Source organism: Xenopus tropicalis, chromosome 4 (assembly GCF_000004195.4).
Source record: "Xenopus tropicalis strain Nigerian chromosome 4, UCB_Xtro_10.0, whole genome shotgun sequence".
Taxonomy (NCBI): domain Eukaryota; kingdom Metazoa; phylum Chordata; class Amphibia; order Anura; family Pipidae; genus Xenopus; species Xenopus tropicalis.
The window spans coordinates 152,261,006-152,277,945 of record NC_030680.2 but is presented as its reverse complement, the minus strand read 5'-3'; the positions used below and the strand labels follow the sequence as shown (position 1 = coordinate 152,277,945).

The 16,940-nt window shown below is 47.2% G+C and overlaps 1 protein-coding gene across 1 annotated transcript in view; it reads right to left on the bottom strand.

The window, feature by feature from the left end:
* fam120a (family with sequence similarity 120A) overlaps positions 1-13,114 on the bottom strand; it is a 38,513-nt gene extending 25,399 nt beyond the window's left edge. Inside the window, 1 exon segment of the mRNA NM_001005059.1 lies at positions 12,200-13,114. Within this exon segment, the coding sequence (NP_001005059.1) occupies positions 12,200-12,673 (474 nt within the window). The 5' untranslated portion in view covers positions 12,674-13,114.
* Positions 13,115-16,940: the final 3,826 nt, after the last annotated feature.

Sequence of the window (16,940 nt, the reverse complement as noted above, 5' to 3'; positions counted from 1 at the left end):
GGTAATTATATCTTAGTTGGGATCAAGTACAGGTACTGTTTTATTATTACAGAGAAAAGGGAATCATTTAACCATTAAATAAACCCAATAGGGCTGTTCTGCCCCAATAAGGGGTAATTATATCTTAGTTGGGATCAAGTACAGGTACTGTTTAATTATTATAGAGAAAAGGGAATCATTTAACCATGAAATAAACCCAATAGGGCTGTTCTGCCCCAATAAGGGGTAATTATATTTTAGTTGGGATCAAGTACAGGTACTGTTTTATAACAGACCAAAAGGAAATCATTTTTTGTAAATGTTATATTATTTGCTTATAATGGAGTCTATTGGAGATGGCCTGTTAGGGATGCACTAAATCCACTATTTTTGGATTCGGCCGAACACTGTATCTTTTGTAAAGGATTTGGCTGAATACTGAACTGAATCAGAATGTATATATATACATTGGGATACGGAAGGGTCAGAGAGCGCGATGCGCTCAGCGTGTGAAGAAAAAATGTTAACTTCCGTGTTTATGAGATAAAAGTCACGTGATTTCAGGGATTTGGATTCGGTTCGGTCAGGAGCGCGGATTTGGGCAAATCGGAATCCTGCTGATAAAGCAGCCCTTATTGATATACAGGAATCACATTAATATTCTTTAAAACAAAGCCTGGTGTTTATTTGCTCCAGTCGAGTCTTTCTCCCCAGCTGGGGATGTTCTGCCGGCAGCGAGAGGCCAAGTACTGACGTAAACAGGGGTGTAACTAGGAAGCAGCCCCGCGACTACTGGGGGGCCCAGGGGGGAAAGGGGCCTAGCTGGCAATATCTATATAAGTGTAAGAAACATGTCTGCTGTGGGGCCCAGTATCTCCACTGGATGTACAGTGGGATAGAGGGATAGAGGGATAGAGGGTAACCCCCCCCCCCCCACTTACAATGCAAAATACTGGATATATACACAGTGTAGGAGAAAGGGAAACTGATACTTTGGGTTTAATAACTGAATTTCTACATTTGGCCGAGGTATACACACTTTCCCCTGTCTCTGCCCCTATATACCCTGTTTTCCCGAAAATAGGACATCCTCCGAAAGTAAGGCACCCCCCGATTTTTCACCCCCCTCTGAAAATAAGGCACCCCCCGAAAATAAGACACCCACCTAGGGTGATGGAATAAATGTGTCCTGTATTCTTCTTCATGGAAAAATAAGACATCCCCTGAAAATAAGACCTAGTGCATATTTTGGAGCTTAAAAAAATATAAGACAGTGTCTTATTTTCGGGGAAACACGGAATTAGGTACCTACCTAGTGCTACCAACCCCTATTTCTGTAGGGAAATGAGAGCAGGGCAGGCAGTAACCCTTCCAACACTTTCCCCTGTCTCTGCCCCTATATATTAGGTACCTACCTAGTGCTACCAACCCCTATTTCTGTAGGGAAATGAGAGCAGGGCAGGCAGTAACCCTTCCAACACTTTCCCCTGTCTCTGCCCCTATATATTAGGTACCTACCTAGTGCTACCAACCCCTATTTCTGTAGGGAAATGAAAGCAGGGCAGGCAGTAACCCTTCCAACACTTTCCCCTGTCTCTGCCCCTATATATTAGGTACCTACCTAGTGCTACCAACCCCTATTTCTGTAGGGAAATGAAAGCAGGGCAGGCAGTAACCCTTCCAACACTTTCCCCTGTCTCTGCCCCTATATATTAGGTACCTACCTAGTGCTACCAACCCCTATTTCTGTAGGGAAATGAGAGCAGGGCAGGCAGTAACCCTTCCAACACTTTCCCCTGTCTCTGCCCCTATATATTAGGTACCTACCTAGTGCTACCAATCCCTATTTCTGTAGGGAAATGAGAGCAGGGCAGGCAGTAACCCTTCCAACACTTTCCCCTGTCTCTGCCCCTATATATTAGGTACCTACCTAGTGCTACCAACCCCTATTTCTGTAGGGAAATGAGAGCAGGGCAGGCAGTAACCCTTCCAACACTTTCCCCTGTCTCTGCCCCTATATATTAGGTGCCTACCTAGTGCTACCAACCCCTATTTCTGTAGGGAAATGAGAGCAGGGAGGCAGTAACCCTTCCAACACTTTCCCCTGTCTCTGCCCCTATATATTAGGTACCTACCTAGTGCTAGCAACCACTATTTCTGTAGGGAAATGAGAGCAGGGCAGGCAGTAACCCTTCCAACACTTTCCCCTGTCTCTGCCCTATATATTAGGTACCTACCTAGTGCTACCAACCCCTATTTCTGTAGGAAATGAGAGCAGGGCAGGCAGTAACCCTTCCAACACTTTCCCCTGTCTCTGCCCCTATATATTAGGTACCTACCTAGTGCTACCAACCCCTATTTCTGTAGGGAAATGAGAGCAGGGCAGGCAGTAACCCAACACTTTCCCCTGTCTCTGCCCTATATATTAGGTACCTACCTAGTGCTACCAACCCCTATTTCTGTAGGGAAATGAGAGCAGGGTAGGCAGTAACCCTTCCAACACTTTCCCCTGTCTCTGCCCCTATATATTAGGTACCTACCTAGTGCTACCAACCCCTTCTGTAGGGAAATGAGAGCAGGGCAGGCAGTAACCCTTCCAACACTTTCCCCTGTCTCTGCCCCTATATATTAGGTACCTACCTAGTGCTACCAACCCCTATTTCTGTAGGGAACTGAGAGCAGGGCAGGCAGTAACCCTTCCAACACTTTCCCCTGTCTCTGCCCCTATATATTAGGTACCTACCTAGTGCTACCAACCCCTATTTCTGTAGGGAAATGAGAGCAGGGCAGGCAGTAACCCTTCCAACACTTTCCCCTGTCTCTGCCCCTATATATTAGGTACCTACCTAGTGCTACCAACCCCTATTTCTGTAGGGAAATGAGAGCAGGGCAGGCAGTAACCCTTCCAACACTTTCCCCTGTCTCTGCCCCTATATATTAGGTACCTACCTAGTGCTACCAACCCCTATTTCTGTAGGGAAATGAGAGCAGGGCAGGCAGTAACCTTCCAACACTTTCCCCTGTCTCTGCCCCTATATATTAGGTACCTACCTAGTGCTACCAACCCCTATTTCTGTAGGGAACTGAGAGCAGGGCAGGCAGTAACCCTTCCAACACTTTCCCCTGTCTCTGCCCCTATATATTAGGTACCTACCTAGTGCTACCAACCCCTATTTCTGTAGGGAAATGAGAGCAGGGCAGGCAGTAACCCTTCCAACACTTTCCCCTGTCTCTGCCCCTATATATTAGGTACCTACCTAGTGCTACCAACCCCTATTTCTGTAGGGAAATGAGAGCAGGGCAGGCAGTAACCCTTCCAACACTTTCCCCTGTCTCTGCCCCTATATATTAGGTACCTACCTAGTGCTACCAACCCCTATTTCTGTAGGGAAATGAGAGCAGGGCAGGCAGTAACCCTTCCAACACTTTCCCCTGTCTCTGCCTATATATTAGCCTACCTAGTGCTACCAACCCCTATTTCTGTAGGGAAATGAGAGCAGGGCAGGCAGTAACCCTTCCAACACTTTCCCCTGTCTCTGCCCCTATATATTAGGTACCTACCTAGTGCTACCAACCCCTATTTCTGTAGGGAAATGAGAGCAGGGCAGGCAGTAACCCTTCCAACACTTTCCCCTGTCTCTGCCCCTATATATTAGTTGGGACCACTTTCCCCTGAATTAGTAATGATCTAAAAATCAATCTTTTCACACATTATGAGGCAACAGAAACAAACCAACTGAGGTGCATTACTTTTCAATTTAATAATATATTCAATAGGGATATTAAACCAAACTATGATAGTCAAGCCCCAAACAGACAATTTGAAAGCTCTGAGAACCTTGACAGAACTGTGTGACATTGCCGCTAACCTTGTATGGGCCGTCCCTGCTCGATACTGTCCTACTATCAGGCCTCGGGGGGCTGTGCTGCCGCGTCCTTACTCGAGGCTCAGGGCAATGGCAGGAAAAGTTATTTCGGAGCTGCAGATTTTCTTAGGAGGAATTCCAGGGTCAAAAAAGCAGGATTTTTTCTCAAATCAGTTGACAGTTTAGTTCCTACAAATGTTCAGGCACATTCTCTTATTCCTGCATTCATGCATGTTGGCATTTCTGGGCCTTTATATAGTGGACAAAGTGCCCCCTGTTTTAAAATATAAGGATATTGTAAGTCACCTCAGAGTTCCATGACCTGTATAAAAGCACCATGCCTTCGGTCTCGTGCTTTTATACAGGTCGCGGAACTCCAAGATGACTTCTAATATCCTTATATTTTAAAACAGGGGGCACTTACTTTATTATAATATACAAGTTTGAGTGAGTCATGTGACAGAAATGACATCACTAAGGTCTGATTATAACTGATGACATCACTGAGCACCGTTTATAAGGATATAATTTACAGTTTGGTCCCATAGGGCAATGACCTGACTGTATATTATATAAAAATAAACAAACTACAATTTTGCAAAGACATCAGATACAAAATGTCACAAGGAACCTAGGCCTGAAATGGGCACTGCCACTATATACAGGGACGTGCCCGCGATAATGGATTCAGAGACTAAAGGCAAATGGTCACACTTGGCCCAATATACAAACACACAGGATATGGGCAAAATGTGCAAATGAAAAAGAAGCTCCCCGGGGGTGGAATTCTAAGGGATCTGGGTTTGAAAGGGGAGGTTCAACTTTAAGTTAACTTTTAGTATGTTGTAGAACTGCCTATTATAAATAACTTTTCAATTGGTCTTCATTGTTTATTTCTTATAGTTTTTTATCTATCTGCCTTTTGTTTCTAACTCTTTGCAGCTTTCAAATGGGGGTCACTGACCCCGGCAGCCAAACCCTATTGCTCTGTGAGGCTCCAGTTTTTTTTAATAATTTGCTTATCTATTCAGCCCCTCTCCTATTCATTTACCATCCTCTCATTCAAACTGCTCCCTAGTCTCTAAGGTAATTTGGACCCTAGCAACCAAATAGCAGCTGAAACTCCAAACTGCAGAGCTGCTGAACAAAGTGAAATGACCAAAAAACTACAAATAACAAAAAATGAAAATCAATTGCAAAATGTGTTAGAATATTGCTCTCTACATCATACTATAAGTTATCTCAAAGACCATAGGGATCTGGCCCCGGCTATGCCAACTGAGTTACCAAATCAATAAGATTCCCCACCAGTTTAGTGACCTGGAAACTGGGCAAGTTTTTGGGTAAAAGCAAGAGAAGAATAAAGTGGAATCCTTTTCCCTCTGTGTGTGAATGCGCCGGAGGAGCCGGGCTAGGGATTGGCACCAACGTGCGCTCCAGCTGTTACGGAACCAACGCTCCCATTATCCCCTATGCCAGCGTGCCTGGCAGCTGTGGCTCTGTAACAGCTGGGTACCCACAATGTGCCAATCCCTCACAGACACTACGCATCCCAAATTAAAACAAACTCAAATATTTTCAAAGAAAAAACAAACCCATTCTGTATCGCTGCCAATGCCGATGAAACGGCAGATAAAAAGTAAACACACTGAGCGAGAGAGTAATTAACGAGACGCAGCTAAACGATGAAAGAGCAGACGTTAGCCGGAGGCAGTAACAAATCATGTGGGTGTAAGGCATCTTTATGGGAGTCGATGCAAGCGGGCACGGGTGCTACTGAAGCAAGAGCCTGGCGCGCCGGGCACCGCCGCAGCCCATAAATACATCAAGCACGGGAATCATAAGGGAAATACTCAGGGTGCCCACCTCGTCGTCCCCTCGCCTTCATTCTAAGGTACATATTATATCTGTATTTATAAAGTGCTACTTATGTACCCGGCGCTGTACAGCAGAACTATACATTAATACAACAGGGGGGTTATTAAAATAATTAGGGATCCACCAAAACCACTTTTTTCGGATTCGGTCGAATCCTTTATAAAAGATTCAGCCAAATACTGAACCAAATCCTAATTAGCATATGTTAATTGGGTACACAAGGGTTAAACATAACGTAAAAAAGGCCCAAACTGAATCCTGGATTCGCTGCATCCCTAAAAGTAACAGATAAATACAAGGGACAGTTGTAATAAATTACGAATCAAAGAGACAAGAGGATGGAGGTCCCTGCCCTGTTGAGCTTACAATCTAATGACAAGAGCCAGTGTTATATGGGGCCGTCACCTGCCCAATAAACTAAAGGTCTGGCCTAAATACGTGGCCGGCTGATGAAAGGAACTGCAAGGGTCAATTACAGCCAAATGGCCAAATGCCACTTACTTGGCACTGCTGCTCCTCCATCCCCGGCCAATATCCAACACTAATAACAGGAGAAGGCTCACAGAATTCTTGCTGGGCTATTCCACTACAGGTACAGGATCCAGAAACCCATTACCCAGAAAGTTCCAAATTACGGGAAGGCCATCTCCCATAGAATCCATTACAAGCAAATAATTCTAATTTTTAAAATTGATTCCCTTTTCTCTGTAATAATAAAACAGTACCTGTACTTGATCCCAACTAAGATATAATTACCCCTTATTGGGGCAGAACATCCCTATTGGGTTTATTTAATGGTTAAATGATTCCCTTTTCTCTGTAATAATAAAACAGTACCTGTACTTGATCCCAACTAAGATATAATTACCCCTTATTGGGGCAGAACAGCCCTATTGGGTTTATTTAATGGTTAAATGATTCCCTTTTCTCTGTAATAATAAAACAGTACCTGTACTTGATCCCAACTAAGATATAATTACCCTTTATTGAGGCAGAACAGCCCTATTGGGTTTATTTCATGGTTAAATGATTCCCTTTTCTCTGTAATAATAAAACAGTACCTGTACTTGATCCCAACTAAGATATAATTACCCCTTATTGGGGGCAGAACAGCCCTATTGGGTTTATTTAATGGTTAAATGATTCCCTTTTCTCTGTAATAATAAAACAGTACCTGTACTTGATCCCAACTAAGATATAATTACCCCTTATTGGGCAGAACAGCCCTATTGGGTTTATTTAATGGTTAAATGATTCCCTTTTCTCTGTAATAATAAAACAGTACCTGTACTTGATCCCAACTAAGATATAATTACCCCTTATTGGGGCAGAACAGCCCTATTGGGTTTATTTAATGGTTAAATGATTCCCTTTTCTCTGTAATAATAAAACAGTACCTGTACTTGATCCCAACTAAGATATAATTACCCCTTATTGGGGGCAGAACTGTCCTATTGGATTTATTTAATGGTTAAATGATGTTTTAGTAGACTTAAGGTAAGGGGATCCAAATTACAAAAAAAACTCTTATCCGGAAAACCCCAGGACCCAAGCATTCTGGATAAGAGGTCCCATACCTGTACTGTGCTTTCAGTTTAAGCTGGGCAATAAATAAATACTGGTTTGTGTATAGCCACTGGGGACAAACTGAATCTACTATTTTTGAATTTGGGCGAAACCCAAATCCTTTGTAAAAGATTTGGCTGAATACCGAACCAAATCCTTTTGGTCACATGAACACGCTGTACTGGGCCAGGGAGTGATGTGTTGGGCAAGATCAGTGCAATATACCCACAATGTATAAATAAAGCCAATAATCGTTCAGGGACTTCATGGCATTGGCTGAAGGGACCTCTGGTCAATCTTAATGATCTGCCATTCACTCCACTGTCTGGCAGATACCCCAGGAGCTAGCAATTGTATCCCCCGGGCATCCTGACTGCCAAATGAGAGTTAACAGTAAAAACAGCAAATAAATGCTGGGCAATCTATGGCAGCGTATTTCCCAAATAATAAACTATGAAACTGCCAGGGCAAATAGCCGAGCGACTGAACCAATGGGATTAAAGCAGAGCGTGACCTTTATAAACAGTGAATGAAACAGCCAGGAATGCTCTAATCTGCCCTGACTGGGATAGGAGTTGTGTTAGAGACATAAAATATACAGTTCCCTGGGCTGTGGGGCTCGTACAGGAGGGAATATATAACAGCCAGTTCCCTACAATAAAGAATAGAGACTGTGTATTGGCCTAGGAGCTGTCACTCAAGCCCGGAATGTTCCACACACTCAGAGGGCTCCCCGGGTCACGCGCCACATTACAAATAGTCGGGAATTTTGCAATATGTACATATGGATCTTTGCTTTCAAGAGTCGTAAAATCCAGCCTCTCGTGACTTTTCTGCCGGAACACAAAGGGCTGCCGTAAGGATAAGCACACAATGATAATATTTAGAATTAAAGTACAGTACTGGTATGGGATATGTTACCCACAATCAGGGATCCACCGAATCCACTATTTTCAGATTCAACCGAATCCCGAATCCTCCGTAAAAGATTTGACCAAATACTAAACTGAATCTGAATTTGCATATGTCTTTATGTGACAAAAAGCCAAAAAGTAAAGGATTTGGCCCAATCGGAATCCTTCTGAAAAAGGCTGAATCCCCAAACAAATCCTGGATTCAGTGCAACCCCATCCAGAATGCTTGGGACCGGGAGTTTTCCGGATAAAGGATCTTTCCATAATTTGGATCTCCATTCCTTAAGTCTACTAGAAAATAAAGATTAATTATATCTTAGTTGGGATCAAGTACAGATACTGTTTTATTATTACAGAGAAAAGGGAATCATTTAACCATTAAATAAACCCAATTGGGCTGTTCTGCCCCAATAAGGGGTAATTATATCTTAGTTGGGATCAAGTACAGGTACTGTTTTATTATTACAGAGAAAAGGGAATCATTTAACCATTAAATAACCCCAATAGGGCTGTTCTGCCCCCAATAAGGGGTAATTATATCTTAGTTGGGATCAAGTACAGGTACTGTTTTATTATTACAGAGAAAAGGGAATCATTTAACCATTAAATAAACCCAATAGGGCTGTTCTGCCCCAATAAGGGGTAATTATATCTTAGTTGGGCTCAAGTACAGATACTGTTTTATTATTACAGAGAAAAGGGAATCATTTAACCATTAAATAAACCCAATAGGGCTGTTCTGCCCCCAATAAGGGGTAATTATATCTTAGTTGGGATCAAGTACAGGTACTGTTTTATTATTACAGAGAAAAGGGAATCATTTAACCATTAAATAAACCCAATAGGGCTGTTCTGCCCCCAATAAGGGGTAATTATATCTTAGTTGGGATCAAGTACAGGTACTGTTTTATTATTACAGAGAAAAGGGAATCATTTTTAAAAATGTGAATTATTTGATTAAAATTGAGTCTATGGGAGATGGCCTTTCCGTAATTCGGAACTTTCAGGATAATGGGTTTCTTGATAACGGAGCTATAAGTAGGAAAGTCCAACTGCCCTAACTGGCAGGCGTTTGCCTATTGGTGCCAATCTCTAGCAAGTCGAGGGAACGGTTAAACAACCAAGGCCCTGAGTTCAGCACGGACACAAGTTGTGGCAATAAATGAACACAATCCCCTGCTGTAGTGTTTGCTCCATGCAGCCGCTGGGCTTACGGGTACACGCTGGATACATATAGGCACACACAGCATGGCCATTTTTCAAATTAAAATAACCTTTTCTTTAAAATAATGATTCACAGGTGCGGCCTGAGCAAATACAGTATCTGCAGCACAGGGTTTATACTGGGAAACAGAAACCTTCCTATGTAAATAGAGCTATATAGGTCACCTTATCAGCACAAAGCAACCACAGACTATGGCCTATGGCACTAATGGGAAAATGGTCACACTGGGAACTGAACTGAGAGTTTCCTATTAGAAATAGGGGTTGGTAGCACTAGGTAGGTACCTAATATATAGAGGCAGAGACAGGGGAAAGTGTTGGAAGGGTTACTGCCTGCCCTGCTCTCATTTCCCTACAGAAATAGGGGTTGGTAGCACTAGGTAGGTACCTAATATATAGGGGCAGAGACAGGGGAAAGTGTTGGAAGGGTTACTGCCTGCCCTGGGGGTTAGTAGTATAGTTTTGGTTTTCTGTTGCTGTGAAACAAAAAAAAGTAGTTTTGTAAAGTTTCTGAAGAACTCTGATACATTTTAATTGCTGAGGTGAATGTGTAACATAACATAAACTCATCCCAGGGTTTATCTGTACTCTCAGACCCATGGAACCCATTTCCCTAACAAGAAAGCCACATACAACAATTCCTTTCAGTTAATGATTGGCATTAGGAATAATGCACAGCAACAGCAAGATCTCTTACAGTGAGTGTTCCTTCCATCTCCAACCAGATTCCTTTTCAAGTAGCCAAACATTGGGGCAGGGAACATGTTGGAACCCAAAACCTCAAGGCCCCAGGGGTAGCAGGCCCATAGGAACCCAAAGAGAGACAACATACTTGGCGGGGACACAAGTGGTAGGCTGGTTGCCGAGAATGTGAGACATGGGGAAGACACACAGGGCTATTAGTAGCAGCTACTAAAACAGACAATGCTGATCACTTACTGATAATTGTCTCTATGTGAGTTTCAGCAGAGGGCATTCTCAGTAATGTCTATGGCAGGGGATTTTCTGGCATTTAGTAGCTGCTACTAAGTAGCTCAATGTGTCTTTACCCTTAGGTTTGTTAACGTACTCAAGAAAACAGGACTGGGAAGGGGCACACAGACATCAGGGGGGTATGCATGGAGGCAGCACTGCTACATAAAGGTCTGGATGGAAATACCTTGGGGTACGGGGGGAGATACACAGGTATGAGGGATCCTTGGGGAAATTTCCAAATGAATACAGAAGCACAGTATAGCTAGGTGAATGCAGTGGGGGATTTAGAGACACACAAGAGCGATGAGAGAAGGGACACAGGGGACCCTAGTCTTCTCTGACCATCAGCTAGTTTGCAAAGAGCTGGGCGGCCAAAGTGGTGGATGTTGGGGGCATGTATGTGAATTCAAATTAGGGACAAATAGAGAGAATACACGGAGCATGATACAACAATGGGGTCAATCCCACCAGTCTGCAATACCAGCAGAACCAACCCTATGTAACTATGTTACTGGATGTGGCAAATATCCAGAGGCCTCCTGGTTGCCTTCCTTGCGTAATGTGAAATCACCGAGCCAGACATATATAGAGGCATGGGGCAGGGATTATATTACAACATTAAGGGCCAGGGTTCCAGTTTCACAAGGGCGAGTCAACTGGAAGCAGTTGGTACACAGGGGTGCAGGGAGTTACATTACCTTAGTAACAGGGCAGGGATTATAGCCCCGAGTGCCAGTCTCATCCTTACGGGAAGTGTCAGTGGAGCCAACTGATTGGTACACAGGGGTGCAGGGAGTTACATTACCTTAGTAACAGGGCAGGGGTTATAGCCCCGAGTGCCAGTCTCATCCTTACGGGAAGAGTCAGTGGAGCCAACTGATTGGTACACAGGGGTGCAGGGAGTTACATTACCTTAGTAACAGGGCAGGGATTATAGCCCCGAGTGCCAGTCTCATCCTTACGGGAAGTGTCAGTGGCACCAACTGATTGGTACACAGGGGTGCAGGGAGTTACATTACCTTAGTAACAGGGCAGGGGTTATAGCCCCGAGTGCCAGTCTCATCCTTACGGGAAGAGTCAGTGCAGCCAACTGATTGGTACACAGGGGTGCAGGGAGTTACATTACCTTAGTAACAGGGCAGGGGTTATAGCCCCGAGTGCCAGTCTCATCCTTACGGGAAGAGTCAGTGGAGCCAACTGATTGGTACACAGGGGTGCAGGGAGTTACATTACCTTAGTAACAGGGCAGGGGTTATAGCCCCGAGTGCCAGTCTCATCCTTACGGGAAGTGTCAGTGGCGCCAACTGATTGGTACACAGGGGTGCAGGGAGTTACATTACCTTAGTAACAGGGCAGGGGTTATAGCCCCGAGTGCCAGTCTCATCCTTACGGGAAGTGTCAGTGGAGCCAACTGATTGGTACACAGGGGTGCAGGGAGTTACATTACCTTAGTAACAGGGCAGGGATTCTAGCCCCGAGTGCCAGTCTCATCCTTACGGGAAGTGTCAGTGGCGCCAACTGATTGGTACACAGGGGTGCAGGGAGTTACATTACCTTAGTAACAGGGCAGGGGTTATAGCCCCGAGTGCCAGTCTCATCCTTACGGGAAGTGTCAGTGGAGCCAACTGATTGGTACACAGGGGTGCAGGGAGTTACATTACCTTAGTAACAGGGCAGGGATTATATGATATCCCCCAGTGCCAGCGGAGCCAACTGATTGGTACGTATTGGGCTGGCAGAACCAACAAGCGCAAGGGGCGACAGGAATGACAGTTGGGGGCCCGGAGCCCATCTCACCTTGATGTGGAATCTCAGCAGAGCCAGGCGGATGCAGTGGGCCATACAGATGGGTGGCAGGAACCAGACCTTGGGTGGCGGGGTGCCCTTGTTCTGTATGTGGGAGACAATCTGCTGGGCAGTCTGGCGCTCGTTGCCCTGGCGCTTGACCCACTCGTGCAGCCGGCCCTTCTCCAGGGCCCCATTGAAGAAGACGAAGAGCTGGATGTTCCCCGCGTAGCAAGCCTTGGCCAGGGCCCCCAGGTAGCCCAGCATGTGGTTCCACTGGCCCCCACTCACCCAGTCAGTGTAGAAGCCCCCATAGAGCCGGTGGAGGCAGTTCTCTGCATCTACCAACAGCCTAAGGGGGGACTGGGGGGGTCTCTGCCTTCCGCCCCCCACCAGGGAGCCCCGGGCCAACTTCTGCAGCTCCACCGGTACCACAGCACTGGGGCAGTGTTTCTCCATGTACTCCTGGAAGCCCTGCACCCCCATGGCCCCCACACAGACACACTAACAGCAGCAATACGGCCCGGGAATGGGGGGGGGGCAATATGGCGGCCGGGAGAGGAGATACTCGCAGAGAGAGGCGGGGCGGGGCGTAACGGAGCCGGTGCCGGCAGCGGTTGGGGGAGGAGGCTCGATGGAATAGCGGGGAGGGAGGAGTTATCGGACCGTGGGGCTGGGGGTTGAGGGAACGGTGGAGGCCCCGGTATGGGAGGAAGATGGCGGCCCCGGTATGACAGGCCCGGGAGGAAGATGGCGGCCCCGGTATGACAGGCCCGGGAGGAAGATGGCGGCCCCGGTGTTACAGGCCCGGGAGGAAGATGGCGGCCCCGGTGTGACAGGCCCGGGAGGGATATGGAGGGTGTGTGTATGAGAGAAGTTACCGGAGGAGCGGGGGGGCCGGGCGGCTCTGCATGGCCGGTGGGGCAGGGGCTGCCATGTGCTGTATCACAGAGCCATAGCCGGGATGTGAGAGCCGAGGGGAGGGGGGCAGCACCGCGACAGGAAACCCGCACCGGAACGGGAGGAGCCCGAATGGGGCCTTTCCCTGGCGCCCACTTGCTGGAAGGGGTATTACTGGGGGGCAGGAATCATTTTATGTGAGGAATAACTCCCACAATCCCACAATCTGAGGAGAATTCGCGCCCCAATCTGTCACCCGGGGGGGGGGGGGGGTTACGTCCCTCAGTCCTGTCACCTGAGGGAAACACCCTAACATTGTAACCCTAACGCACCCAAAGCCTGTCAGCTGGGCCCCAAACCCACAAATCCTGCCTTGCAATCCTTAGGGCGAAGCCACACAGAGCTACTTAGTAGCAGCTACTTGTCACCTATCCCCAGAATATCCCCTGCCATAGGCAGTACTGAGAATTGCCCCTGCCATAGGCAGTACTGAGAATTGCCCCTGTCATAGACAGTACTGAGAATTGCCCCTGCCATAGACGGTACTGAGAATTGCCCCTGCCATAGACGGTACTGAGAATTGCCCCTGCCATAGGCGGTACTGAGAATTGCCCCTGCCATAGGCGGTACTGAGAATTGCCCCTGCCATAGACGGTACTGAGAATGCCCCTGCCATGACGGTACTGAGAATTGCCCTGCCATAGACGGTACTGAGAATTTGCCCTGCCATAGACGGTACTGAGAATTGCCCTGCCATAGACGGTACTGAGAATTGCCCCTGCTACTGAGAATTGCCCCTGCACAGACGGTACAGAGAATTGCCCCTGACGGTACTGAGAATTGCCCTGCCACAGACGGTACTGAGAATTGCCACTGAGAATTGCCCCTGCCACAGACGGTACTGAGAATTGCCCCTGCCATAGATGGTACTGAGAATTGCCCCTGCCATAGACAGTACTGAGAATTGCCCCTGCCATAGACAATACTGAGAATTCCCTCTGCCATAGACAGTACTGAGAATTGCCCCTGCCATAGACAATACTGAGAATTGCCCCTGCCATAGACAGTACTGAGAATTGCCTCTGCTAAACTCACATAGAGACAATTATCAGTAAATGATCAGCTCTGTCTGTTTCTGTAGCCGTGACAAGTAGCTGCTACTAGTAGCCGTGTGTGTTGTGATGGGCTTCCACCGGCCGCTGCTATTGTTGCTGTTGAAAGCCATTTTGGAGCAGTAGTTGCAGGAATCCTCGTGGGCGACTGAATCGCTTTGTGGGTTCTTACCCTAAGGGGGAAACCATCCTGTTGCCTGAGGTAACTGACAATACGCACCGCGAATCCTGTTCCTGAGCCTGAACTCTCCCAAAACCTTGTCACATTCCCAAATCCCGACACTAAGGGGCAGATTTATCAAAATGGGAGATTAAGAATTTACCCCAGTGAAACTCACCTACATTTTAGTCATTCCTGTGGGATTTTCAGAAGTGCATTTATTAAATAGTGACCTCTAACATTCACCCATTATTAATTTCAAATACACTTCTAAATATCCCATTGGAATGAAAAGAACGTGGGTGAGTTTTTCTGTGGTAAATTCTTAATCTCACGTTTTGTTAAATAAGGGCAGGGGTACACGGGGAGATTAGTTGCGTCGCAACAAATCTCCATTGTCGTGGGCCACTAATCTTCCCACGATGCCGGCCCACTGGCTAGAATGTAAATTGCCGGTGGGATGGCATACGCGGCGCCGCAATTTGTAAAAGTTGCCTTGTGAAGAAACTTCGGCAAATCGCAGCACCACTTATGCCATCCCACCGGCGATTTACATTCTAGCCGGTGGGACGGCATTGCGCCCGCGACTAATCTCTCCGTGTGTCACGGCCCTAAGGGTGAATATTCCCAATACCCTGACACTAAAGGTAAAATGCTTCCAGAGTTCTGCCAGGAATTCTTCCAAAATTCCCTCCCCCAAGGGCCACACTCCCTAAATCCTCAATGCTAGAAGTTCTCAGGAGCGTGGGGTGCTCCCCAAATGCTGCCAGACAAGAAGGATTTGCCCCCAGTTCTTGTTATCTTGGGAACAAAACTACCACAGCCCTGACCCCTGAGGAGGTTCATGTCCTAAAGTCCTGTCACCTGAGGAGAAGCCCTCCTAAAGCCCTGTCACCCGAGGAGAAGCCCTCCTAAAGCCCTGTCACCCGAGGAGAAGCCCTCCTAAAGTCCTGTCACCCGAGGAGAAGCCCTCCTAAAGTCCTGTCACCCGAGGAGAAGCCCTCCTAAAGTCCTGTCACGCGAGGAGAAGCCCTCCTAAAGTCCTGTCACGCGAGGAGAAGCCCTCCTAAAGCCCTGTCACCCGAGGAGAAGCCCTCCTAAAGCCCTGTCACCCGAGGAGAAGCCCTCCTAAAGTCCTGTCACCTGAGGAGAAGCCCTCCTAAAGTCCTGTCACCCGAGGAGAAGCCCTCCTAAAGTCCTGTCAGCAGAGGAGAAGCCCTCCTAAAGTCCTGTCAGCAGAGGAGAAGCCCTCCTAAAGTCATGTCACCCGAGGAGAAGCCTCCTAAAGCCCTGTCACCGAGGAGAAGCCCTCCTAAAGAAAAAGCCCTCCTAAAGCCCTGTCACCTGAGGAGAAGCCCTCCTAAAGTCCTGTCACCAGGAGAAGCCCTCCTAAAGTCCTGTCAGCAGAGGAGAAGCCCTCCTAAAGTCCTGTCACGCAGAGGAGAAGCCCTCCTAAAGCCCTGTCACCCGAGGAGAAGCCCTCCTAAAGCCCTGTCACCCGAGGAAAAGCCCACCTAAAGCCCTGTCACCTGAGGAGAAGCCCTCCTAAAGTCATGTCACCCGAGGAGAAGTCACCCGAGGAGAAGCCCTCCTAAAGTCATGTCACCCGAGGAGAAGCCCTCCTAAAGTCATGTCACCGAGGAGAAAGCCCTCCTAAAGCCCTGTCACCCGAGGAGAAGCCCTCCTAAAGTCATGTCACCGAGGAGAAGCCTCCTAAAGCCTGTCACCCGTGGAGAAGCCCTCCTAAAGCCCTGTCACCTGAGGAGAAGCCCTCCTAAAGCCCTGTCACCCGTGGAGAAGCCCTCCTAAAGTCCTGTCACCTGAGGAGAAGTCATGTCACCCGAGGAGAAGCCCTCCTAAAGCCCTGTCACCCGAGGAGAAGCCCTCCTAAAGTCATGTCACCCGAGGAGAAGCCCTCCTAAAGCCCTGTCACCCGTGGAGAAGCCCTCCTAAAGCCCTGTCACCTGAGGAGAAGCCCTCCTAAAGCCCTGTCACCCGTGGAGAAGCCCTCCTAAAGTCCTGTCACCTGAGGAGAAGCCCTGTCACCCGAGGAGAAGCCCTCCTAAAGCCCTGTCACCCGAGGAGAAGACCTGAGAGAATCTATAGGGAGCTCCAATAAAGGGGCCATTGTTACAGATAGGGTTAATGTTTAGCCCAAAGTGAAACCAGCACCGTATATTATTCTTAATTGCCTACAGGGTTAGGGGGTGTAATTTATCCTATGTCTCCTTTAAGGACAAAACAACCCCAGTTCTATAATCAGAGGGAGAAGACCCCTAAAATCCTGTGATCTGAGGTAACTCTCCCTCTATCACTCACTAGTTATTACTGACGTCAGTCACCCACTAGGGAGCAAACCCAAAGTCCTGTTTCCTGTAGGCCAACACTAACACTTGTAGAACGTTTGAGCAGAACACTAACACTCGTAGAACGTTTGAGGGGAACACTAACACTCGTAGAATGTTTGAGGGGAACACTAACACTCGTAGAACGCTTGAAGGGAACACTAACACTCGTAGAACGCTTGAGGGGAACACTAACACTCGTAGAACATTTGAGGGGAACACAAACACTCGTAGAA